At 45.7% G+C, this 27,426-nt stretch overlaps 1 protein-coding gene across 2 annotated transcripts in view; it reads right to left on the bottom strand.

Annotated features, from left to right (window-relative positions):
• Positions 1–27,426, bottom strand: part of SARDH (sarcosine dehydrogenase) — an 850,014-nt gene that overhangs the window by 779,329 nt on the left and 43,259 nt on the right. For both annotated transcript variants that reach the window (XM_086921071.1, XM_086921072.1), the window contains exons 3-4: positions 15,237–15,415; positions 13,378–13,557 (exon numbers count right to left, since the gene is read on the bottom strand). In XM_086921071.1, coding sequence (XP_086777197.1) covers positions 13,378–13,557; positions 15,237–15,415 — 359 coding nt within the window. The remainder of the gene's footprint in view (positions 1–13,377; positions 13,558–15,236; positions 15,416–27,426) is intronic.

The raw sequence follows: 27,426 nt of genomic DNA, 5'->3' as shown, positions 1-27,426 counted from the left end.
GAGCACCTGGGTGACATGGGACTCAGCTACCTTTCCCAAATAAGGGAGAAGAGATATAGGGCGGTAGTTTACCGGGGAGGAAGGGTCGGCCCCCGGTTTTTTTAGTATAGGGAGGATTATAGCAGCCTTGAAAGGGGCCGGAACGAAGTCATACGTGAAGCAATTATTCAGGAGGGTAAGGGCAGAGGATGGGCATTCAATAAAAATCTGGCGGAGAATGCGTGCCGGGCAGATGTCAACTGGGGAGCCCGACTTAACGCGCCTGAGTAAAGGGGGCAGGGATTCACTAGTCAGTGCGGGAATAGAGGTGAAGGACCGATTATTGTCTGGTGGCTGGGGGGGAGTGAGAGTGGGCGAAGGGGGGGGGATGTTGGCTTTGATGCAGGCTATTTTTTCGATAAAAAACTCGTTAAGTGAGTCGCATAGGGCCTGGGAGGGGGGATCTTGGGTAGAGTTCTGTCCGATGATGCCAGCTCGTGGACGGTGGAGAAAATCTCACGAGGCTGGCTTTCTGCGGCTAGAATGCGCCCAGAGAAATATTCGGTCTTAGCTGCCAGGATGGCTAGTTTATATTCACCGAGTAAGGTGATAAAATGTTGTCTTCGAGTGGGGCAATATGCTCTTCTCCAAGCTCGTTCGGCCTGCCGTAACTCTAGTTTCTTGGCTTTTAGACCAGGGCTGAACCACTTGTTAGCATTGTGGGTGCGGTTGATGGTAATCCGCTTCAGGGGGGCCACTGGGTCGCAGGCTGTAGTGAGCCAACGATCTAAGATGGTAGCCTGGGAATGTGGAGCCGAGCCCGATAGATCTGGACAGGTGGCTGCTAATGAGTTGCACAGAGATGGAATGTCGACCTGATTCCAATTCCTTGCCCAGGTGTTTTTGGCGAGGGAGGGAGATGTTTTATGGCTCAAATCCAAGGAAAAATCGAGCAGGGAATGATCCGATCAAGGATGTGGCCCCGGGAGTGGGTGGAGCCTTGAACGTGCTGAGTGAAGTTAAGGCTAAGAAGCAGTTGAGTAAAGTCTTTGGAAGTGGTGCTCTCGGTGGGTCAGTGGGTCAAAAATTGAAATCTCCCAGGACGAGGACAGAGGCGCTATTGACTACTAAAGTGGGCAATAAGTTCTGGAAGGCGGAGAGAAAGCCGGGGGATGGCTGAGGTGGCCGATACGTTAATACACAGGTAATTGGGTTCTTGAAAGAAGTGGAGCGTACTACAAGGCAGTCAGCTGCTGGTAGTATCGGCAATGCAAGTATCTGAAAATGAAATCCCTTGCGGGCGATCAGGACCCCACCACCTGCTTTTTGCTCGGATCGGTCTGCACGGAGCATGGAGTAGTGGGGCGGGAGGGCCGCCAGGACGCTCGGCAGTGAGTCAGATCTATACAAAGTTTCGGTTAGAAACAGTAGGTCAGGGGAATTGGAATCTAAAAGATTGAATATTTCGGTCTGGTGCTTAACGGCTGATCTCGTATTCAAAAGGACGGCAGCAGTGGGGGGTGGGGGGGGGACGGGCGTGATAGGCATAGGTGAAGCAATGCCAAGATTTAGAGCATAAGGCAGTGTGGCAGGGTTTGGCGGCCTGTTTTTATTGAGGGAGCGCAGTTGTTCAAAAGTATATGTTAGGGATCGCGCATGATGATGTTTGGCCTTCATTTTGTGTAGAGTTAACATGTTTTGTTATATTGAAACATTACTCACATGTTTTGATATGTCCTGCAACTGGTGTAGAACCCATTATTGATGCTACTATTCTAAAGTGTCCCTTGTTCTGAGGTACACTGAATTTTAGCCTGAATAGTGCCGTTGATGGTTTGCATACATTTAAATGCTACTTCTATTATGATTTAGGACCTGTTCCCAGCAGATCTTCACACCACCATCTATTAGTATATCCAGATGTTAATCTGCAGATATGGGAAGCTTAAAACTATCAACGGAAATGTAAGGGCAAAATGAATAATTGATAGGAATGTTTATCACCATGTTTCGCCCCGCCTCTCGCCCCGTCCACTGTCACGCCCCTAGCTCAATTTAATGAGTACCTGCACTTAGTTTTCCCCATTTAAAGCACTGCCCGCGGCTGAACAGGACTCAGTGGTGTCACACATGATCACTTAATAACGCAGACCCAAGCACTACTTTCACTCTCAATTTAGCAAAATCGGAGCTACTTCAGGCAATATTGGGCCCATTTACTTCTTCAAGCTGCTGTTCCCACACAGATCCCAAATTATACATTTGCTTGTGTACTTGTGAGAGGCGCCCATGACGTTACTAGCTCACGCCCCTCCTCGTCTAGGATCGAGAGGACGGTGGTTGGGTGAGAGGGTGGGAGCCTGTGAGAGGTGTCTACTCATGTAAGCAGCTGGAGTGAAAGGGGGGTCTCTCCAGCCGTCTGTGAAGGAGGCCCCACTGTTGGCTCTGGGCTGAAGTGGCAGCCTTGTTGCTGCACCCTTAGTACAGATGCTTAAGATACTACGAGGTGTACACCCCAGGGAGCAGCCTGCCATTTAACTCTTGGGTGTTCCAGTCAGGTAAGATATTGATTTTATTTAAACACCCCCCCCCCCCCACCCCCCCGAGCCGCGAACTGGGGACGGGGGTCAAGTGGCCAGAAAAGATGCGGATATGAATGTGCAGTTCTCACGCTGCCGCCTGGTTCGTCTCATCATTCCTGTCAACAGACACCGACCGAGCCGTGCTTGTGACAACAGCATTGCATGAGGTTGCATCTGAAGCAGAGCAGCTCGGAAAGTTAAGGAAAGGGAAAGGAATATGTCATCAGCGCCAAACTAAAAACAAGCATTTGCAATGCAATAGGTCTCGCATTAATTACGTTTCAGCTATTGGCATTGTTAAATATTGCAACACCAATTGCAACAAAAGTCTATAAATTGTAGGCCAAAAAATGTGTATTTATTTTTGTAGCAATGGTGGCATGCTGCGCTTTAGATGAATATGTTTAAAAGTAAAGTGCGCCATACTGCGATTGCTACAATAGTTAATTGTGGATGCATTAACAATTGATGTGAGCACTGATGGCTGGGGTGTGTGTGCCTGTAGAAATTGCGCACTGATGGCTGGTGGTGTGCATGCCTGGTGAAAGCGTGCACTGCCGGCTGGTGGTGTGTGCCAGGTGAAAGTGTGCACTGATGGCTGGTGGTGTGTGTGTGCCTGGTGAAAGTGTGCACTGACGGCTGGTGGTGTGTGTGTGCCTGGTGAAAGCGTGCAGTGATGGCTGGTAGTGTGTGTGTGCCTGGCTAAAGCATGCACTGACGCCTGGTGGTGTGTGCCTGGTGGAAGCGTGCACTGATGGCTAGTGGTGTTTGTGCCCGGTGAAAGCGTGCACTGACGGCTGGTGACGTTTGTGCCCGGTGAAATCATGCACTGATGACTGATGGTGTCTGTGCCTGTTGAAAGTGTGCACTGACTGCTTGTGTGGCTGTGTGTGTGGTAGTGTGTTTGTGTGGTAGTGTGTGTGTATGGTAGTGTGTGTGGTAGTGTGTGTGTATGGTAGTGTGTGTGTGTATGTGTGTGGTAGTGTGTGTGTGTGTGTGTGTGTGTGGTAGTGTGTGTGTGTGTGGTAGTGTGTGTGGTAGTGTGTGTGTGTGTGTGTGTGGTAGTGTGCGTGTGGTAGTGTGCGTGTGGTAGTGTGTGTGTGGTAGTGTGCGTGTGGTAGTGTGTGTGGTTCTATGTGTGGTGGTATGTGTGGTGGTATGTGTGGTTGTGGTTGCGTGTGTGGTTGTGTGTATGTGTGTGTGTGTGTGTGGTTGTATGTGTGGTTGTGTGTTCGGTTGTGTGTGTGGTTGTGTGTGCTTGCGGCAAAAATGCTATTTGTGTGGAGAAGTTGGGGGAGGAGGGATGCTAGTAAACTATTGATGATTGACAGGAATGCCTCCTAGTCCTTATTACTCATTTAGAGAGTGGCTGTGTGTTTTCTGTAGATCTGTGCCCAGATTGATTATGCTTGTAGCTAACATAGTAAAGCAAGAAATTAAAGTATCTTCCTGTTGCAGGGTATCGCATAACGAGACCACTGCAGGATAAGGTTGGAGACCCGTTTATTGTCTCATTATTCACAAGAGCTCACAACCAGGTCCCTGCACGTCCAGGGCAAGGGCCGACTCACTACAGCTGTCCTCTGAAGAGCTGGAACGTGGAACGTAGGCCAGGAGCACACATAAAACTACTACTTGTCCGTCTCCTGACATAGCACAGGATTATGCCCAGCCACAATATAGATACCACACGTCATCCAAGCATATGTTGACTGCGCACCTTTAACAGTATTTACGTATTTCTTCTGCTTCTATATTGTGAATGCAAATAATTAGGATACGTTTCGCTGTTTTGCCAGAATGCAAGAGCTATGTTGTGTGAAATCACTTTGTTCGGGCTGTCTGTCAGCACGCAATGCATCATCTTGTCAATTTGAATACATGTGATGTTAAAAAAGCAATGCAAAAACACACAAGCACCGCAAATGGCAGCTGCTCAAGTTCCCGCGCGCTCACTCAAATTTTTTTTGTGTGTGCCGAGAGCTGTGCAAAGTGCTTGAAATGTAACAACAACAAAAAAAGCAAAACTGAATGCGATCGCTTTCGCGTAAAAAAAAAAAAGCCCCTGGTTCCTGCTTCTGCCGAAGGAGGAGCGGAGGTAGGAGGAGCTGAGGTGGGAGGAGGAACCAGCCGGAGGTAGCGAGAACCTACAGGGATGAGCCTCGTCGTAGAGCGCCTCTGTGCTCCACCCGACCCTAGAGGCTGGCCATGGGGAAACGGCGGATGTGCTGTCTCGCACGACACATCCCGCATGTGGATGCGGGGGAAGCTGGCCTGCACTCTTCCACGCGGCCCAGGTGCAGGTTGGTAGTGAGGGCCAGGGGGCTGGTCTGACCGCTGCTGCTCGTTTTGTGCTGCCCGCCCCACGCGATGCCCCTTTTTGAGCGCACATGTTTCCACTTGGCGAGGGAGGGTTGGCTTGGGGTTAGTCGGGCCGGGGAGCCGGTCTTAGAGGCGCGAGTAAAATGCAATTGTGCGGATAGCAGAAAGGAGCACTTTGGTGGGTGTTGACGGGCTGTGGAGCCGACGGCGCAGGGGGGAGAGAAAATGAAAGTAACTGCATGAGGCTTGCAAGGGAGACAGGAGATGGGCACAGCGCGTGACTGTACGTGGTGAACGCGCACGTTCACATTTCCAGTCCGGCCGGCTTGCAGCATGCGCATGCCCCTCTCCTGTCTCCCTTGAGAGCCCTTGAAAGCCAAGTCGCTGACAATAAGTCTCGCTGGCGACAGCGCTTCGCGCTGCGTCGCCAGGTGCGAGACCTAAAGAGGCATGGATTGGCAACTGGCAAGGGCTGGTAAGAGTTTGGGAGGCATATGCAAAAACAACAGTTGATGGACAGAATGCATAACAATGTCATACATTCACCCCAGTACAGAGATCTCGGCCTAAATCCATCGTTTTTTTGCTGACCACACCACCCCAGTTCAGACATTCCCATATGCAAATCAGCCTTGACCCTGTGCCTCAAGGGAACAGTCCAGCCGAACTGCCAAGCCATGTCTTCCCTGGACCGGAATCAAGCATCCTAAGATTGGTTTCTGGCTATCAGCCGTCTTCAGACAGAATAGCTTGACCCCAGTGGCATGGAGAGCACGGGGCTCACGTCTGAGCATACCCGTCCCACTCGGGGTGACTAATGCAAAAACAACAGTTGATGGACAGAATGCAGAACAATGTCATACATTCACCCCTGTACAGAGATCTGGGCCTAAATCCATCGTTTTTTTGCTCACCACACCACCCAAGTTCAGACCTGGCCATATGCAAATCAGCCTTGACCCTGTGCCTCATGGGAACAGTCCAGCCCGAACTGCCAAGCCAGGTCTTCCCTGGACCGCAGAAGGCTGCAGAAGAAGTCTGGATTGACTCACAGGAAGGCCACTCACTTCGGAGGCCTGCTTGGCTATAGCAGAGGAAGGGCCACACCAACACAGCTTCCTTCAGTCTGAGGTAAGATGATTGTTCTCTTTTCTTTATTATTAATTTGATTCTGCGGGCCTCAGCCATCCTCTCCTCCCACTCTTCCCTCGCAATGTCATTACCATTTGGACTGCGCACCGCGGGGTCCTGCAGTAGTTGCTGCTTATTCCTGCATTGGAGCTGCCTGCCAGAACCTAAATGAGATCTCCCCCTCCCTTCACCCCACTGAATGGTCCCGTCTTCCATGGCATGTCTAAAGAAAACTGCCCAGTCTCCCCACTCATTTTCCTTTAATGTACTTACCCACCCTACCCGCCATCGAATCTGTTCTAACACTGGCTACATTAAATCAATCCTGGCCTTCTCACTGCAGCCCGGAGCTGAAATATTGACAAAGCCAGAAAATGGAAGCAGATGGAACACCTGGCTGTCTGCGAGTCCTTCCCCAGAAATGCAATTTGACATCATTAAGTCGGTTTTTTAAAATAAAATGCTTTGAATTTTTTGTGTGTGAGTAGCAATTTGTATAAGGTTTATGCGTTTTTCTAACGGTACGATATTTCTCTGAGTGCTTACTTGAGATGCGTGTTTCTTTAGTGGAATGATGCCTCTGCCTTCACACCGACCGATGCAGTGTTTCAGCTGCTCAGTAGTTTAGTGTGGAAGTGGCGTAACACCCTGAGCAGTAGTGGTGGACAAGCCAATAATTTGCAGGGAGACCGGAGCCAAGGGTCTGGCACGCATCTTAAAGCCCGTGCACGAGCCTTGCCGAGCCCTAATAATGTTTGCTGTGTAAATCTCCAAGCAGACATCAGGTAAAATGTGATAAAGTTGCTTCAAATTCAAAAATGTGCACTTCTGCAACCTGTGAAGCTTTAGCATCAATGCGTCACATTATAGCACTGAGAAGTAGCGACTAAAAGTAACAGTTTTAAACATCAACGATTACTAAAAGTAATCACTTTTAAACATAAACAATTAGTGCACTAAGAGGCAAGACAATTGTCACGTAAACCCTACCCTGTACTTGCCCAGATTATTACAAAGCAGCCTTGTAGTCTATTAAATCAAGAACAAAAGGTTTTTTGTACCACAGATATTCTGAACTCACATATTTGTTAGTTTTATGATGCACGATAAGGAAGAATAAAGAGTTTTGGTTAAAATAAAATATTTGCCCAAGATCATACAATTTTCCCAGGTTTTCGTGTTTCACTTTGGACAAATCAGCTAGGAAACGACCATCTTTTTGCCTTTTCTTATGTTAAGGATTTGTTTTGCCTCTGTGCATTTTTGGCAGCTTTTAAGTGAACTCGACCCTAAGGCTATAATTGGAGCGTTGTGCATGAGTTCCAGTTACATTGCAAAAGGTGGCATTCACGGATTACAGGCACAAGGAGATTAAGCAATTTGCCCACAATCACAGCATTGTGTGCCCATTAATGTTTGTCGGTGGAAGCAAACGAGGTATGTCTGAATGCTGAAAAGGGTCGAAAAATCCTGCTAATGTAACAGAAGACATATGGAAGTAGGTTTCTGATTTTCTACCATGACTCTGAACAGGCTCATAGTGTGTATTATTGTCTCCAAAGGTGAAAGGTTATGGTATTAAAAAGGTAACAATACCTCAGGGACAGCCCTGGTGACATCACCAGTCCTGCAGAATATTATTGAATGCCATTACACGGCTCAAGAGTCTTAAGTTTTTTACTTTTCCTGACAAACGGAAAGTTGAGTTTCGCTTGCATTTATGTTTCAAAGTGGTGTTTTTTTAATAGCGGAGTTTCAGAAACTATAGGTACGAGCGCGCGGTTTGCCTTGAAGGCTACATTGCACCTCCACCATCACACTTGCTAGCCACAGCTCTAATCACATCTCAGTGCTCACCATGGCTTTTCAAGACTCAGCCTCATACACACCTGCTATCAGCCCAGTCTTAGCATTCAGAAGAGGGAGAACCACCACTATGCACACTCCATGCACAAGAGTCATCATCAGCATTCCTCACCCTCCCACACACACAGTCAGGACTTCAGGAAGGGTTTGTGAGGCCATGATCGAAAACTTCACCAGGGGCCCAATTCCTGGTTCTCGTAGCGCAAACTTCAATAACCCTCACAGAAGAGGGCTAGCACAGAAGGGAACTACACAAACTCCTCACATTTTCATGTGCTCATCTCTACTTTTAATATTCTTCTGTCAGAAAGCTCCATTGCATTGCACCTTTTTCACCAATACAAGATCCCCTAAACTTTTCCCCTTGAAGTCCTCCAACTTTCACAATTTATTACCCGGTTAACACTATTGGTGGAGGAGCACAGCCATAGCTCACACAAGGCACAAAGAGGCCCCACATGCCAGTTCACAGCATTCTGAATTCCAACAAGCAAGCAGTGGTGAGCACTGTAAGGTGCTTGAGGACAGTGTGAAGCTGGCACTGGTGGGCAGAGATGAGCTGACTCATGGGCAGCATGTGAAGGTGGCATTGGTGGATAGTGTGAGGTGCCAGAAACAGTGGACATAGTAAAAGTTAGCACAGGTGAGCTCTCTCTACCACACGCTACGCTCGCTCGCCTTAGTGCAGTACACCAGTAACTTTACGCCCTACCACTTTCAAATGTCACCAGCTGCCACTGGTTCCAGAGTAGCATGCTTCTCGCTGTAAAGCGCTTTAGCACCTTGCCTAAGGTAGTAAATACAGATTCAATGCAATACACAGCACCTTCTCTCCCCACCCTTCAGTCTCATCTCAGGGGCTTGCTAAGTTAGCGCGCCAAGCACTTGATTGGCCACCATGCCCGCTCAGATCTAAATTGAACCCCACCACTGGTGTCCCTAAAGGTACTTGGATCTCTGTGCCACACACAACGGGAACACGAGGACCAACAAGGCACATCCACTCTCACCTGCTCTTAAAATAAAAATATTGGCTGTAGATTTCTATTATTAATTCAAATTTGTTGACATTGCTGTATATGAGGCACAACATTTCTGTGAGATATTTTAGTTACGATATACCGATGTTGAGTCTCTTACGTTTAGCAAGCTATTACTGCCCATATGCATCTTACTCATGCTACCCTAGTATTCAGCAATCTTGTTCATAGCCCCCCTCAGTTAAAAACAAGCACTGGCATAACCAATAGGTCTCGCCTTCGGGACCTTGTAAGTGTTTAGCCATGCAACACATGATGCTGTTGCATCAAGGATATTGTGCTGGATAATCTAGTGTAGTTACTATATTCTGATTATGCCCTGCACATTGGAATAACATATCCTTTAGATATGACGTAGGACTTATGTCTACTAGGTCTCTATTGAATATATTAGACTTATTGCGAGTGCCAGCTAGCTCAGAGGTCACTATAAACTTTCTCGAATAAACAAGAAGGGATTAGTTTCTGACAACCGCATAAACATGACAACTTTGTTTCCCCAAGAATAAAAGTGATCTTCAGAGTTGTGGAAACAATAGATAGAGATTTCACTCAGTCAATCGTGCATGCTTCGTTTCATCAGAGGTGCAGAGAAATAGAGAGACCGGCTTTTTCAATAGAAGGGTTTATTGAACAGTCTTCTTTCTCAAGCAAGTAAAGTGAACTGCTACAATCGTAATACTGGTTGCAAAGAATAATGCGTACAGTAGGAAGAGTATTATGAAATAATACTGTAAAAGCATTGTATATTTCCTAGACCACAGTTAAACACATACATAAATAAAGCTAAAAAGTACTCAACTGGTGCTTCGAAAATACGCCTACCCCGATGTACCTAACCTAAGTCTAGTAGGAGGGAAGAAGTAAGTGAGGTGTAGCATAGGTTTCGTTTTTCTTTGCAAGAATCTAACCAAGATTTCTCTTAGGGTCTAATCAGCTCCGTACCTTGGTTTTAGAATGAAGGAGGTCTGGTAGTACTGGTATCTCTGTCTCTAGACTCGATTTCCCAACAACCCTTGAGGGGAGCTTGGAAACACTGGAGCTGGATTCTCAGCTAGAGAAAGGACAGCTTCTTTGTCAGTGCGTCAGCTGGATGGTCGGTTTCCTTCGGCACTTGCTGTAGCGAGTTGCGTCGGGCAAGTAGATAGTTGAGCTGCTCCGAACCACTGTGTGTTTGCTAGGGCAAGTGTAGGCATATTTAAACCTTGAAGGTGCCTAGTTTGACGTAAAGTCGGACATAATAACGTCATGAAAGAACCCCAAGGGAATGGTAGTTCTTTGAAAACTCCATGATTTCTAGGACAAATCAATATTAAAGCAAGGAGATGTCCCTGACTGCTGAAGCAGAGTTTTCCAAGAAATCATTGTGGCTTTTTGGAACAAGTGGAAGTAGCCAGGCCTGTATTTGGACTGGATGGGTTATGTCTAAATATGGGTATGATTTCTATGCCTATATAAGGGCAATGTGAATTACAGCTATATAAGGTCATGAATCGGTAAATTACGCTTGGATTCTAAAATGCTACACAACAATAACTAAACACTTATAAGGTCCCAAAGGCGAGACCTATTGGCTATGCCAATGCTTGTTTAGTGTTTTTCCTGAGTTCAGTTTCGCATGAGTGAGTGGCTTCTTTTACAAAGTGTCAGGATGCTCCTGCGGCAGTGAAGGCACGCTTTATTAGAATGCAATTTAATTTAAGAGCTTGCAAAGGAAAGGCATGTTTTGTGGATACTTTTGCTGCTGTTTGACGAATCTGCACAAAGACTTAAAAAAAGTGCATCCACTTAGCGTCCTTATGCTAAGTTTTGTGTAGGTCTATCAAGCAGGGACAAAGAACAACAAGGGGAGGGGGTGCGTGATGCCCAAAAGTATCACTGTACAGCAGGCATAACCCCTAAACTTCAGTGTAAACACCAAAAGTTAAATTGAAGTTATTATTCAAAGAACTTAACAAGTGACTTGGTAGGCAACATAATCAGAGGACCACAATCCATAACTTGCATAACAACCATGCAAACCATAACGCACTCACCAAATGCAATGCTTACGAAGTCACAATATTTGTAAAAACACCTAAAAGCTGAATGTAATGAAAGTCATCACATAATCAAATACATTCACAAAAGTAATCTTCAAGATTATTTCAAAAATCGAAATGTAAACTGTTTCATTTAAGGAAAGGCCATGAGCATAGGATTTTGTGACTAATGGTTCATGAAGGTGAATATATATTTGCAATTAAATCCAAAGCCCATTAAATCCAAAGCCTAAGTCATTAAACAAAACATATCAAATGGCAACAATCATGCATAGGAATTGCTTTCTGCAATAAGCAAAACATAAGCCTAACCCATTTTCCCCGTAATGCAGGTTTGCAACCAAAGGAATGCAAACTCATTTTTAACAAAACAATGTCCAAAAAAAATCAAACCCAGATATGGTTCTTGCCACCCTGTTTCCAGACAACTCGTCGACTAACAATCTGTCTTTCAAAATAGTATTCATGTTATCCTTCAAGTGGCGCTTTTCCAGCTCTTGAAGGGCAATCTCACATCTACATGTTTCTACCCTTTAAGATCAACTGACCAACCAGTCACTGACTTATAGATTATTTAAAGCTTCCATAAAAGGTTGACTAGGTGGCAACGTGTTTGAAGAAGAAAATCTAAGATCCAGAGAACATGGTTCACTTCTGCCCTATTATTGTACAGAGACATTAGTGAAAATAATCTGTGGGGGGCACATTTAGCTTTTAGGCTGGTTAAAGTACCAAGAAAGATCAGCCAGCAGCCTAATGCCATCAGCATATATAATATTTATTCCTGGCTGATGAGTCAATGTGGAGCATTATAAGTGATCGATAAAGGGGTTTTGTTGAAAAAACGTAAGACGAAGATTGGTTTGCAGGTGAAGGGGGTGTCATTGAGCTACTCTGCCTGCCTTCTAGCTGTTAGGAGGATAACTAAGTAATCTAAAGGCTCTTTCTCCAACCCCAATAGATTTCCGCTTAGCTGAATTCCTTATCCTTCCTTTATAGTTGTAATTTCAAGTAAGGAATATGAACACGAGTACTACTGCTTGGTGGGTGACTATCACTTAAAAGATGACAGTTTTGCACTTTCTGAAACACATTGTGCATTTGTCAAGGACCTGACAGAAGTCAATTACACCTTACCCCCCTTTAGCATTCCTATTTCTCTCCTTCAGAAAACCCTCCGATACTGCTCAGCAATGGCTGAATGATCCGGTTCGCGAATGAATTGCAAGTTCACATTAGTGTCTCTTGCTGGCTCTCCAGGTCATTATTGATTAGACCAGGAATTTACAGTATAATATAAAGAACCTAAACCAACCTTGAATTGTAAGCTCCATTTCCTACAGACCCCCACATTTCAAACCTAAACTAAGGACTGAAGAACTATTATTCAGGTTTTCCACTGATTTATGCCTGGAAGCCGAGAAGTCTCTCGTGGCGGTGCAGCCCCAGGTCCTCCTTGCAAACGCTGTATGCATGTCACCATGGCCTGATATGGGCATCCATTGTGAATGATGCCGAACTCCTGCTCAGCCTTTGATTCGCTGGCCTCTTCGGGCTGCAAGACCCTTGTTCAGTGTGTCTTGCATTTACCTAAAATGTAATAAGGCTAGGCAGACCACCTTATCAGCCACCCATACTGGTATTATCTGGCGGCCAGTAGCCAGCATCTGATCGAAGAAATACTGAGGTTACGACACCTCTAGTTTGCATGAACCAAAGACTCTGGATCAGTTCAGAGACCGCAACTATATTGTGCAGGATGCATATTTCTGAATGCTATTTGTTTTATAGTAGTTTATAAAACATTCGGATGCCAATGGCATGATTCCGGCTATGCAAATATGACAAACAGCTCATTGACGGACCGTGTAGTTCAGTTGACGTCAATCTGATGAGGTTAGCAAAGCATTTATTTAACAGCATTTACACAGCATTAAGCAGCTGCTCATGGGTCATCTAAGAAGTTTAATTCAGTCAGGGGAACTTTCTACCATCATCATGAATGCCGCTGATAAATGACTCATCATCAAAAATACACTCAAGTAGCCATTCCACAATTTGCGAAGTATAACATCCATCCTACAGCGTGTGATGGACTACCTAGGACGCGTGACTCTCCAAGTAACTATAGGCGGTCAACAGCTCCCTCGCTCTTCTAGCCAATTTACATCTATAGAGCCTGGTAACCCATCTCCTTCCCTTCTGTCCTCAAAAGACGTCTAGGATGAAAAGTGAGAGTGTAGGATACTTACATATTCTAGAAAATGAGTAAAATCAGATATTACAAATTACACACATTATGGCAAGTAAACCAGGGGGGCAGTGGTAGACGACCAAATAAGAGGAAGCAAGCAACGGCACCAAACGCCCTATCAATTGCATGCAAAAAAAGGCTATGCATCTCTCTTGGATTACCAGAGCTCCCCTGGCGCTGGCGGCCCTGGCAAGGGTAGTGCAGGTCCCTGCTGGGTCCATTGTGCCATCTTTTGGGACATACAGGGTACCATAAAGATCATCGACGTTCATCAGTGGGTAGAGGTCCTTGGTTTCTGCTGGAGACAGTACATAAGATTCTACTCCGTACACCTTTCCCAGCTGTAAGAGAGACACAATAGAAAGGTCAAGACAAATTTAAGGTGCAAAAAAAAGCATCAAACATGTTTTTTTCAAGCGGTGCTATAATTCACTTTTATGAAATATTAAAGCTGTTGTGCAAGAACAAAAAATGATTTAAGGAGGTTACCGCATCCTAAACTCCACTAACATCTAGTTTGCACCCCTCCCCCTCGAAAACCAGAAAAAGTTTTCTAATTGTACTTTTGGTCCAGGTTTTTGGGTACAAGAGAGCACACATTAAAAAACCAAAGGCTTCTATCCATAAAAAAAGTGAATTTCACTAGGAAGAGGATTTACTTGGTCACCGAATGCAATTCAAGCCTAATGTCGAAAAAATGTCTTTGTTCTGAAAAAAAAGGGAGAAAATTAGTGGGTGAGCAAGAAAGATCATCAAAGCATGAGGCTCTTTGGAGGATCACTGTGAGCGACCGAGATGCTTCAAGAGAGTTTTCGGTCAGCTGCGTCTAGCCTCTTCTACCATCAGTACACTCAAAACAAAAATGATGCATAACTTTCGATTCTCAATGACCTCCCTACCATTCTGATGAATTAAAGTTAGAGGAAGTTTAATGAATCTAACAAATGCAAAAAGACAAAAACAAATCAAACTAAGATTACGATTTGAAGCAAGTCATAGAACCTAGTCATGTAAAACTGTGTTGAGGTAAAAAAAAAAAAAAAAAAAAAAAAAATTCAATTTTGCACGTGATCTTCCTTTTCTGCTTTGTTGCTCTTCAGTAAAAAGCATCCCCAAGAAAACCCCCTTCTGGGAATGTAGGGGCTAATATACATCAACACATATAAATGAAGCCTATATTCCATAGGTCTAAATGCCTGCGTGCATTTTTTGTACGAAACTTGGTTGTGCGGCCCTTGCTGAAGAAATAATTGGAAAAATTGCTCCCATTTAAATGTTTACTTTATTGTGACACCTTACCCATAGAGTAGGAAAAATAAACCCTGTACCAAAAATCCCCCTGCTACTTGCAGATAAATCATATTCCCTTGTCAGTGTAATGGCAGATGTCACCCAATCATCTACCTTTGCTGATCCATATATGGTCACCGTGCACGGAGCAAGATTATCAGTTCATCTTGAGCCCACGGGGCAACATATCTTCCCAAAATCGTCACCATCCATGCACTCACATTTCACAGCATGTCGACTAACAGAGCCTATTTCAATTGGTGCAACGTGCCGGAAGCAAACCCAAGCCATCTTAGTCTGAAAAGGTGGCTGAGAAAACTGGTGCCAACTCCCCTCTCCACCATACCCCACTCCTGAACCTCAGCGCCCAGTAGAGTGGCTAGGCTGTGGGATCCAGAGATTAAAGTGAGGCATCACTGGTCAGCAAGTTGGCCAGATTGAGGGGACAGAGGTGGACATCTGCATCCGAAGCTAGAGGAGGCAGCTTCAACCTGACACAGAGGTGGGACCAGGCAGCAGCTCCAGTTGCAGAGGCAAGGAGTCCAAAGTTCTAATAATCAATTATACCAATATCTTGCAAAACATTATCTACAGGCTTTACCACTGGTTCTTAAAACTAGGTGATAAGCCTAAACAAGAGTAGGTTATCACCCTCAAAACCCAAGTACTTTTCTTTCAATACATCAAACCAGTGCACACAAAATGGTGGAATGCTTGCATGCCGACTTACAGACATGAGCCTTTTGTACTCATCCAATCGCTGTTTGTTGGAGGCGATAAAGAGTCCCCCATTCTGTATCCATCCCGTGTGGAGACCAGTCTCCTCCTCCAGGTCTCGACTCACCACATTCCGCGTGTGGGCCAACAATTCCACCTCAACATCACTGGGACGCAGCTGCCAGAGGAGGCCTGGGAGAAATCAAAAGGCCAGGATTAGCCAGGTTCTGTTGGTAACAGCAAAATATTTTTACTTATATTCAACTGGCCAATACCATGAAAGCACAGGTGCACATGCAGAAGGAGACTGGTACATCCCCTATAATACCCCAACCTTGTGCCAGGGCCCGGGGTTTTAGGAAAAGGATCTGCTAGCCTTCTACATCTATATAAGTGCATCAGGTGGGACCTTTTTTAACACGCTTACAGTCTTGCCTGTGTAGCCATATTAACTCGATGCTTATTCCCTTTTATTTAGCAACCATTCAGCAGCGCTCAGTTCATCATTCACTTGTAGTTGTCAGTTGTTCTTAAATTAGGTTAGGATATATACGGTCATGGATCATATACAACATATGCCAAATAGTGATTTGATTACCAAATCTATTTCTTCTTCTCCTTTATGTTTTTTGGGGCATAGTCAAGGCAAAATGTAAAATTACGTTGACGTAATGTTACACTTGTTCTGCAAAATTCCTGAATTTACACTTCTACGCCACATCGTGCAAATATGCACCATTCGTGACAAAATCTTACTTTTTTGCAGAAAATGCACCCTTGCATCATACGTGGCTGTGAGGGCCCATTTAATGCTAACATACATCAGTAAATGACAGATTTAAGTTTGGCATAATTCCATGTAATTTTTTGCCCCAAATTGTATGTAATAATAACAAGAAAGCAAAAATCGCAAATTTCTTACATCCCTAATTCGAATGTCACAAGCTTTTTTTTGTATTTTGCGAAACACAAAAAAAGGCGGAATGAAAGATCAGCTGTTTACATTGTTATGAGTCCCTGTCCGATGCCCACTGGTGTTACCCTTCAATAATCAGTGCATAGTGCACCTACACTGGGCATTATGCTCTGCAATGTGGCTTGGAGAGTGGAGACTTGTCTTTAAACTATTTCCTGAAATGGCTATGCACTTTATAAAGAACAACATCTGACACTGTTCATAGAAGAGTTCCAAACATTGTAAATTGATGGGCAGGGATATCAATTCGCATTGTTATTATCAGTTGTGATTATGCAAAGGACTGTGCTCCTTCACCCATTAATGGCGCGCTACAGTAGATCGAAGGTAGAATCTGGTTCTTCCCAAAGTGTTTTCACAACTATGTCGACCTGAAACTTTGAGACCTCCAAAATATAAGTTATAAATGTATGAGCATCCAAACATTTCTTATGACATATTTGGGTGCTTTTATTCAATAGTGCATTGGAATAACAACCCATACATCATTGGTAAAATTTCTCAGGTCAATTTAAAACATGGTGCCTTCGTTATGGCCTTTTGCAGTTAAAAGTGGCCAGTGACATGCCTGCTTTCTAAACGGAGGACGCACACAACAATTAATAAAGGTCTTGCTGTATGTGAGTGGTACCTCAATTTTAACTTGAGAATCGTATTCTCTTTGCACGGTTGGGGTTGAGAGAACAATGAGCGAGTCACAGAATCTCAGTGCTGTCTGTCACCCGCTTGTTTACGTTGTCTGACTGTCCACCTCTAAAGAATTCTCACACACACCTTTCTGGCTTTAAAGTGACCGATGACGATAATGTGGGCATACGGGCGGATACCATCCAGCAGCCCTAAGGGTTTGCGCACGTGAGATGCTTTCTAGCCTTTTCACCCATTTTTTTTTAATTCTTTAATATTGTGAGTAAGGTATACACATTAATTTCAACTAGGGTAGGATGTGTATTTGATGTAGTTATTGACATTTATAAAAAAAAAAAATTGAGCAGTAACGACTAACCAGTTAATGGATTGTTAACTGGAACTGTACTGGGAGGGGTTCTTGAAAAGTATTAATGACCCCCAGAAGTCTTGAGAACGTTTGTCTCACTGCTCTCTGGGGTCAGACCTTTTATTGTTTATAAATAAAAGCCACCATTATGAGAACATGCTAATGGTCTACAGAGCTTTACCATGGTTAAAAGCACAAGGATTGTGCAGCAATTGGGGACAAAAACATTTAGGACTTTATCTTAATTAAGCAGCCAAAAATAGAACGTGATGTGGCACCTTCTGCTGCAGCATTATTTTGATCCTCCTGAGCCAGAACATTCTTTGTTGAAACCTGCAAATGACGAGGCAAATTATGTGGCAAATATGGTAAATCCCTACGTAGTTCGTAGAGGCTGCAGACACGTAATCTCTTAACTCTACTGGCTCTCACGTTTGTCCATTGAACAATTTATGTATGGAAGGTAAACAGCACCCAATGAATCGTAATCGTAATCCAGTCAGGTCGAATTGCTAGCTGCACATTGAAGAAGACACCGTCAACAATCTCTGCGGTCCACAGACAATGTTTTTTACTAACACAAAGGTTATTTTTTGCTCGTATTCTTAACTACAGAATTAAGTATTGCTCTCTTCTTTTTAATGCATGCAACCAAACATTTTAGTCCAGTATTTCAAATATTATTTTCAATGAAAATGTCCATGTTTGACAAAATAGTCTTTTCAAGCTTTGTATGGCCAAAATAAACATGCAATGTAAGAATTACAAATAGAGAACACATAATGTGGCCCTATATCGCCTGTTTGTGTTTTTGTCCTCTTGGTTTAATGGGGTCACCAGAAATCCTTGACAATATATATAAATGTTTAAAAATGATGGGCATTATGCTACATTTAACCTTTGAAAGTATTTAAATTTCAACAATGCAGTGTTTACACTTTGACTATTGAAGTAAATCCTTTGTTTTGTAATATGAACAAACAACACATACATGTTAATGTGGTGCAGCTGATGCTTCCTTAAAACTAAAGACATACAGCTTGCAATGTAAAGTTGGCTTAACTATTTAATTCCAGTGTATGAAGGAATTTTAAACTGAAGCTAAATATTAAGTTGGCACACAGCCTATTTATTCAAGGGAGTAGGCCAAAGTAGAGTAAATGGAATCTATCGTGCATGATTAACCTCAGATGAAGCAGCAAAGGAATGCGCTGACACAAAGAAGACAACCGGCATTAGGTGCAAAACGACAAAGTGATATGCTAGGGTCTATTTTTCAATTCTTTTTGTTGGTGAAATCAGTCAAATATTTCATAATTGGAGTATTTGTTTGTGGTATACTTCTATATTTTTGTTTTAAGGTACAAATTATAAAAAGAGTTTGGCAGTGGGCCCGGCTTCCAGCAGTGGGGGGCGCCATGGAAGTCATGAGGTTAGGAACCACTGCAATAGGCAATGACATCGACTTTTCATTGATAAAAGACAAGCATACGAGGGGAATTTAATGTTTTGGTTTTAGAAAGGGTCACTCACCCACCAGATTGTTCACAAATCTTAAAAGCAGACTAATGACTGGGCACAACTTCTTTTGTTAACATCTGGCGACTATTAAACTCCACAGATGCCTCCTTAAGCGTCCAGATAACAAGATGGGTTCAACATGGATTACGTAATTTAGTCCTACTTGAATGCGCGTTATTGTACTTTACGTGAATATTCTGGAAACCTGTTACAGATCTGGTCCTCTCGGACCTTTGTTGGACTACGCTACCATCTAGTTTCGGTATCCCTTCTCTACATACACTACTGGTCCTGAGGTGCTAGGCATCCATAGTTTGAGCCAACCAGCCAGAAGGTGCATTCCCTTATGTGTCCTCCTCTTCAGTAGAACTCATTTCTGGCTTTTTTTTTTAAGATGACCGCTTTCAATTGCTATTTCATCCTTGGTCTCTGCATGAAGACCGTTGATGTGCCAAATCAGGAAAACATTGTGGATTTATGTAGCGAGATGTGGACCAGACATTTGAAAAGGGCTCAAGCCATGTATTTTACATTGCTAGCTGCAGGCACAGAGTCTCCACCAAGACCAGTGCGCCTTCAATCCCCGCTTCAGGAATGGGCGTTCATGCGCTGGTTACAGAATCTGGGACCATCCATGCAAGCACTCGCAGCACCAGTGGTGGAAGAGGGTGGCACATGCGGTAGACAACATGAGCAGAGCCAAGTTGGCCAAAGCCAAATAGGGAGCATTTATGAGTACCTTTTTTTACAATCTAAATTCAGCACAGTAAGCTGCAAGCAGTGTGACAGCTATTGTTCAGCTGAAGGAACCTTCTTATACAAGAGCTAAAACTGACAATCTCAAAGCTGATACAATGTATCCTTTTACTAGAGTACAGCAAGTGGTTTGGATTGTAACCAACTTTTTATAACAATGTCACAAGCCTTACAGGTCTGCCCCACTAACTAGGACCGTTATTTCTTTGCACCACTTAATTTTTCTTCACATGACTCATAGCTGCTATTGCATAGCAGCATATGACTGAGAAGGCATTTCTTGGCACTTTACCTCCTCTTTTTGAGTGTTTTGCATTTTTCCTTCCCACATAAGCTTCGGTGTTACCAACTGACCTCAGGTTTTCTTTACATTTTTAGTTATGAGGAAGAGATGCCTTAGAGGAATATATTAGATCTCCCTGGAATATTCCTTAGGTTCCAGTATCACATTCTGTCACCAACTGCTACCTTCACACGAGGAATGTATCTCAACCACAGGAATATCTACGCGTTGCACAACAATAATCGAGTGGTTATACACATCAGTCAACTTAAATTAATAGTTTCACAATATCATAGGGTTTTTAAGAACCATTTATTCTCAAATGTGTCATAATTTACATCTGGAGACATTAAAAAAAAAGTTATGTTATGTTCCAGCAGTTTCAAAACCTTGGTGGTACCTGGTTTTCTACAACCCCCCCGAGTAACTGTACCTGGTATTCCTCAAAAACTGTATCAGACAACAAGAGAGAGAGCGAGGAATAGTCACTCTTATTTTTGGGTAAAAGTACTTGAAATCAACAAAAGAGTGACAAAAAATTCCGGAGAGGAGGAATACTTGGGGATGAAACCGTGCAAGGAAAAACCTCTATTTTTTCAAAAGAACCCTCACTCACCAACCTAGTTGGTGGCATTCTTCATCATCGGGTTCCCACCAGGGAGACCGAATGCCTCCCTGTTGTGCTTCAAAACCTGAATTACAGCGGAGCAGGATTCTTTGGGCGAAGGTGTAAGTGCAAGGGGTGGTGCAGAATTAAAAGATGGATGCTTTTATCCAGAATTAATTTTAATGGTGGAAAAACCAACAATCATTAAAATCAAGTGAGACGGACGTGCGCTGGCGGGTTAGGTTAACCAGACCCGTCCGATTTAGTAAATAAGTGAAAGAATGATCAACATGTTTCTACTTATAAATGCAATTATGTTAAGCTTTCATCAGGACCAATCCTACCCGGCGAAATACGCTCGCTAAGGCGTAGCCTGACCGGAGGAATAATGTGTGAAGTAAAACTCACGGTTTTACCAATGTGGCCTTCTGGGATTTCCAAAGGACCCTAGATTGTGAAGTATGAGATGGCTTCACGTCATGGGTCTGTGGTGGGGGTTTGTTTTAGCCCAAGCATGTTTCTGTTTTAGCAGTGCCCCACTCTCGACCTAATCTCGATCGTCCACGGTGCAATCTAGGGGCCTATGGAAATCCCAGAAGGCCACATTAGTAAAACTTAGCGAGCGTATACCACCGGGGAGTATCGGTCCTGATGAAAGCTTTGCATAATCCTGCTACGCTGCAATTCAGTAAAATATTACAGGAATATGACCCATAGACCACGCTGGGATCAGGGTAAAGGAGTAGAGAAAACAAACAGTATCCCAACAGGTGTTTTTATAGAGACAATTAAACATGCATGCTAAAAGCTTTGCTAGTACAGAAATAAGGAGACTTGAATCATTTTAGTTTTGGTTGTTTTGCATCATTAGTTTACAAGGAAAAGGAAATACAGTTATAACAGCACTGTATGAAATGAATCAATACCAACCCGAATTGCACTTGGTGCTCGGTATGTGCAAGTGACATAGGTGGTGACGCAAGTGACAATAGTGGACAGCGTGAATGGCGCGAAGTGAGATTGTCCTACTCACTGTATATAATTTTCGCACTATGTGGCTCAAGGGTGATTCAAATTACGATAATCAATGATTTAGAGGATTTGCACTTCAAATGAGCCATTGTAGGAGCTGCGCCATGTATTGCGCTGTGTAGTCGATGACGTTTCGATCCTCGTGAATTGGGATCGTCTTCAGGACGGGGTTGTGTCGTTAGGAAGGCGCTGCAGGAGGGAAAGAAAGGGTCAGGAAGGGGTGGACGAAGGCACAAAGCGGTGGCAACTACTGGAAAGCAGGGGGACTCAGCTGGTGTATGAACCACCAGTGAAGAAGGTAGAGATGGCAAAAGTGTGGGCGGGTAGGGGTGAGGTGATCAGCGGGTTAAAAAGGAAGTGGGGCCGCGTGGCTCAGGTGGAGAAGATCAGGTGTTAGGTACGGCCAATCATCACTGTATCAAGTAGGTGTATAAACCATCAGTTACAGAGGGGGAAGCGTGAAGGTGTGGGCAAGTCAAGGTCGATGATCAGGAGGCAAAACGTGAGGGGGCCGCGTTGTTCAGGTCGAGTAGACCACAGGTCACTGTATCCGATTAGTGAGAAAGGAAGCGCTGACTGAAGACTTGGCAAGCGCGTGCAGGGGGCGAGAAACAACGCTCGCACAGCGGGGCGTGCTATCCGGAATAAGGAAGGAGGCGGAAGGAGCGAGGCTGCTATTACGTGGCCAGTTTGGACTAGGTGGGGTGTTGTCTGTTAAAAAGCGCATCGGGAATGGGGCCCACTATGGAAATACCTTGAAGCTTGGCAAGTCTGTGGACAGATGGCGGGTGGTGATCGATCATAAAGCTGATCAGGACAGGTTCCAACAAGATCTGGGGACGAAAAGCAGAGGTTGGGGAGAGGGGTCCCGAATTGAATAACCAGGGAGGGGGCGGACAGGGGTGGGAAGGGCATGTACCTGTGAAAAAGAACAAGGCGTCACTGGTGAAGGATGCACTGATCAGAGACGTATGTGGGGTCCGGATACTCAGCGTCCGAATTACGTGGGTAGGGAGCATAAGAGACGTGATTAACTGCCAGGGTAGAGGTAGCGGTAAACGAAGCCTCCGGTTGGGCATAATACCTGAATGAACCCGCAGTTTCTCAGCAATGGAATACATCCGGGGTCCGGGTAGAGTTCGGCGAAGCACTCAAGCTGGGGTTCGCTCCGGTTGAAAACCAGGAAGTGCCAGGTCACGAGGTGTCTGACGAGCTAGTAGTATGGCCAATCATAGCGCGTATGAGGTGGGTTCCAGGGGGGGCGTGGTCGATGACGGGGTCAGGCATAGTGAAGGGAAGCCTGAGTGACAAGCCACGATTTTGAAACGATAAACTTTATCAAGAGAAGCTAATGCAATTGTGCTGGAGAGACTGGATGTTAGGCAGATTGCAAACAAAGGAGCAGTACACTTTTGGAGGGTGGGCACAACATTTCTTGTTACATGGCAATCACGGTGTAGGGTAAATCGTGTCTATATAAAAATGTTATCCCGGGGTATTCAAGGAGTGAGAAAACAACAGCTGGCAAAGCTGTCTCACTGACAACAACTGTATGACACATGAAGTGAATAAAAGAAACCTACGGCAGTGGCATATGACCATGGAGGAAGTTTGTTAATAGTGGCAGTAAAAAACAATTTCAGGACAGATAAACCATGTAGATAATGCCGGGAATTAAACATATAATGGACAGAATAAGTGGCTGTACAATAAGGGAAGGTAATACATAAATTTCCGAGAGGTCAAAGTAAGGATGTAGAAAGGGCTAATTAGCAGTAGCAATCAGAAATTAGATATTCAGATACAGAAGTCATGTAAATTGTGCAGGCAGGTAGGCATGTAATGAACAGAAATTGTGTTTGTACAGTTTAGGAGACAGGAAAGGGGAGTTGGATGGTTAAAAAAACCACTCAATTCTGTAATCCAGTTAGACCGCAATTGTACTGTTCCATTCATCGATGGTGTTCAAACCATGGTTGACAGAGTTACACAGGGTCATCCATTTTCATTCTGCCCTATTTTGGAGGATTTTGATGTCTCCACCTCTTGTAGTTCGAGATGGTTTCTCGATTACTTGCCAACTGATGTCTGTGTAAAGGTGATTCTTTTCAAGGAAGTGTGAGACCAGCGGAGCCGTAAGGACCTGCTTTTATGTTGGATGATGCGCTGTTTAACCATCTGGGTGGTTTGCCCGATCTAGGTTAAGTCACATGGGCAGCGGATGGTATAGAACACATTCTGAGATCTACAGTTAGTGTGGTTTCTGAGTTTTTATGTTTTACCGCTGTGATTGAAGACCTTGGCATTGACAGGGAGGTCACATACACTGCAGTTCTGGCACCTGTAATGACCAATGATGGGTTTTAGTCCCCAGGATGCTGTGATGGTGCATCTGTCTGCCGTTTGGTCTGGCCAGGTGATGGCATACACAAGATGACTTCCTAGATTGTCAATCAAGATAGTGTGCGGCACACCTGGTTCCGGTGAAGGTTTATATTAAGTATGGGCGGAAAATTTGTTACGCTCGCGAATTTGTTGATTTTCCATGATTTCGCGATCCGCGAATCACGCAAAATCGCGGCAAAATCCGCGAATTCACGAGCGGGACAAATTTTGCTCAGGAAGCACTTACAGGGTTATAGCAGGTGCCCAAGTTGAAGCTAGTTTCTTTGTAACCATTTACAAAATGGTTACAAAGAAATTAAACTTCAACTTGGGCACCTGCTGTAACCCTGTAAGTGCTTCCAGAGCGGTGCCTCCTTGCCTACTTGCAACTATTCTCTGACCCTGCTCTGACCAGCGAAACAGGGTCAGAGAATAGTTACAAGTAGACAACGAGGCTCCTGCAGGAAGCACTTACAGATATAGATAAAGCAGGTGCCTGAGATACAAGATCTCCAGGAAGGACCCCCCCCCACCCACCCAGGAGGAGGAATCGCCATCGTCCACAAATCCAGCCTCCGCCTGAGCACACTCCCTGACGAGTCCACAGAACTGATGGAACACCTTCACTTCAAGATACTGGCCAGCCCCACCGCCGCCCTCCGAGGAACCCTCATCTACCGACCCCCTGGACCCCGCAGACCCTTCGCCAACTCCATCACGGACATTATCTCCCCGCAGGCCATCACATCCACCAACTACACCCTGCTGGGAGACCTCAACTTCCACCTCGACAATCAACTGGACCCCAACACCACATGCCTCCTGGACAACCTCCACAACATTGGACTCCGCCAGATCGTGACCGAGCCCATGCACTCAGCAGGACACACCCTCGACCCCCTCTTCACTACAGGAAACTCCATCACCTTCAGCCACACCACCGAACTCCCATGGACCAACCATCGTTGCGTCCACTTCACCTTCAGAACACCCACCATCCACAGACACCAGCACCTGCTTCCACAAAGAAACTGGACCAAAATCACCGATGACCAGCTCACCTCCTCACTCAACAACTCCACCCCAACCATCGCGGAAAACGATGACCCCAACCGCGCAGCCCGAGCCCTGCATAGATGGATCTCGGACAGCACCAACACCATAGCCCCCCTCAAGAAAAACAACAATACCCGTGCCAAGAAAGCCAGATGGTTTACCACCGAACTGCGAGAGTCCAGGCGCACATGCCGCCACCTCGAAAAGGCCTGGAGAAACACCAAATCCACAGAAGCCCACAACAACTTCAGAGCCGCCACCAACACCCACCATCAACTCATCAGAGAAACGAGGAAAAAAGTGATTGAAGACAGAATCTCCACCCAAGCACACAACAGCAAGGAACTCTTCAGCATCATCAAGGAGTTCGCCCAACCCACCAGCGAGTCTACCGACATCCCTCCCTCACAAGACCTCTGCGACAAACTCAGCATCTTTTTCCACCACAAAATCAAGAGCATCTACGACAACTTCGACGAAGACAACCAACACACTGAACCCTCACCAACCACCCCTGACACCCGGAAACCATCGATTGATGACTGGACAGCCCTCACCACCGAAGACACACTGAAGACAATGAAGTCAATCCACTCAAAGGCCCCCACGGACCCCTGCCCCCACCACATCTTCAACAGAGCCGCCAACACCATTGCACCCATGCTCCGCCAAACCATCAACCGCTCCGTGGCGACCGCCTCGTTCCCCGACGACTGGAAACACGCCGAGGTCAACCCCCTCCTAAAGAAACCCTCAGCGGACCCCACCGACCTCAAAAACTACAGACCCATCTCCCTGCTCCCGTTCCCAGCGAAAGTCATTGAGAAAGCCATCAACAGCCAACTCGCTACATTCATTGAAGAACACAACATCCTCGACTGCTCCCAATCCGGCTTCAGAAAAAAACACAGTACGGAAACCGCCCTCCTCGCCGCAACAGACGACATCCGCACCTTACTGGACAAAGGAGAAACAGTAGCCCTCATCCTCCTCGACCTATCAGCGGCGTTCGACACAGTCTCCCACTGCACCCTAATACAGAGACTCAACGATGCAGGAATCCAGGACAGGGCCCTCGACTGGATCTGCTCCTTCCTCTCCGGCAGGACGCAGCGGGTCATACTCCCCCCTTTCCTCTCAGACCCCACACCTACCACCTGCGGAGTCCCCCAGGGCTCCTCCCTCAGCTTCAACGTCTACATGGCTCCACTTGCCCCCATCGTCAGAACCTACGGACTCAACATCGTGTCATATGCAGACGACACCCAGCTCATCCTCTCCCTATCCAACGAACCCAACACCGCCAGACGCAACTTTCGAGAAGGCATGGAAGCCGTCGCCAAATGGTTGAAAAACAGCTGCCTACAACTAAACACCAACAAAACAGAAGTACTCATCATGGGCCAAAACCCCGACGCCTGGAGCGACACCTGGTGGCACACTGCCCTCGGGAACCCGCCAACCCCCACAGACCACGCACGCAACCTGGGAATCATCCTGGACTCCGAGCTCAAAATGGACCGCCAGATTAACTCGGTCTAATCTTCCTGCTTCCACACCCTCCGCCTCCTTCGTAAGACCTTCAAATGGATCCCCCTCGAACACCGAAAGACAGTTACTCACGCCCTGGTCACCAGCAAACTCGACTACGGCAACGTACTCTACGCCGGAATAAACAAAAACCTCATCCGCAAGCTACAGAACATCCAGAACGCCGCCGCAAGACTAGGTCTCAACCTGCCAAAACACTGCCACATCTCCCAGCACCTGCACACACTCCACTGGCTCCCCGTCGAGGCGAGAATCACCTTTAAGATGCTCACCCATGCACACAAGGCCCTCCACGGCACCGGACCAGCATACCTGAACAGCCGACTCAAATTCCACGCACCCCAAAGGACCCTACGATCAGCCCAGCTTTCCTATGCCGTGGTCCCCCGCACCAGAAAGACCAGATCGGGAGGCAGCTCCTTCTCCTTCCTCGCGGCCAAAGCATGGAACGCCCTTCCGCTCCACCTCAGACAGACAACATCGCTCCCCATCTTCGCAAGAAACCTCAAAACCTGGCTCTTCGACAGACCCCCTTTTTGATGGAATGGAACCTGCACCCCCCCACCCCTCCCCACCCCTAGCGCCTTGAGACCCTTACGGGTGAGTAGTCGCGCTTTAACAAACTCCTGATTGATTGATTGAAGGTCAAATTCAGTAACTCCTTAATCAGCCAAAAATAAATGTGCGTTTTGTCGAGGCTGGGCAGGTGTGTTAACTCGCATAGAAGCCCGCCAGTTTCCCCCCCCCCCCCACACACACTAGTGGTGTGCACCGTCTTCCCGCCCTTTAGCCACTATGACGGACAGCTCACTCGAGGGACCCCGGCGCCCTTCAGCACGATGGCAAAGTTAATCAACCCAAAAGAAATGTGCGTTTTGTCGAGGCTGGGCAGGTGTGTGTTCTCCACATATCTACCCTCGAAAATTAGCTATGATGCTTGATGGAGGCCTTTGCACCCTTGACTTTCACGAGCGCTATCCCCGTGCAGTTCCTGTGACCACAAGCTTCTTTCTCCCCGGATCTGCTGCTCTGATCGGTG

This window comes from Lissotriton vulgaris, chromosome 5, assembly GCF_964263255.1.
Source record: "Lissotriton vulgaris chromosome 5, aLisVul1.2, whole genome shotgun sequence".
NCBI lineage: Eukaryota > Metazoa > Chordata > Amphibia > Caudata > Salamandridae > Lissotriton > Lissotriton vulgaris.
This window is presented reverse-complemented; position numbering and strand designations above follow the sequence as displayed.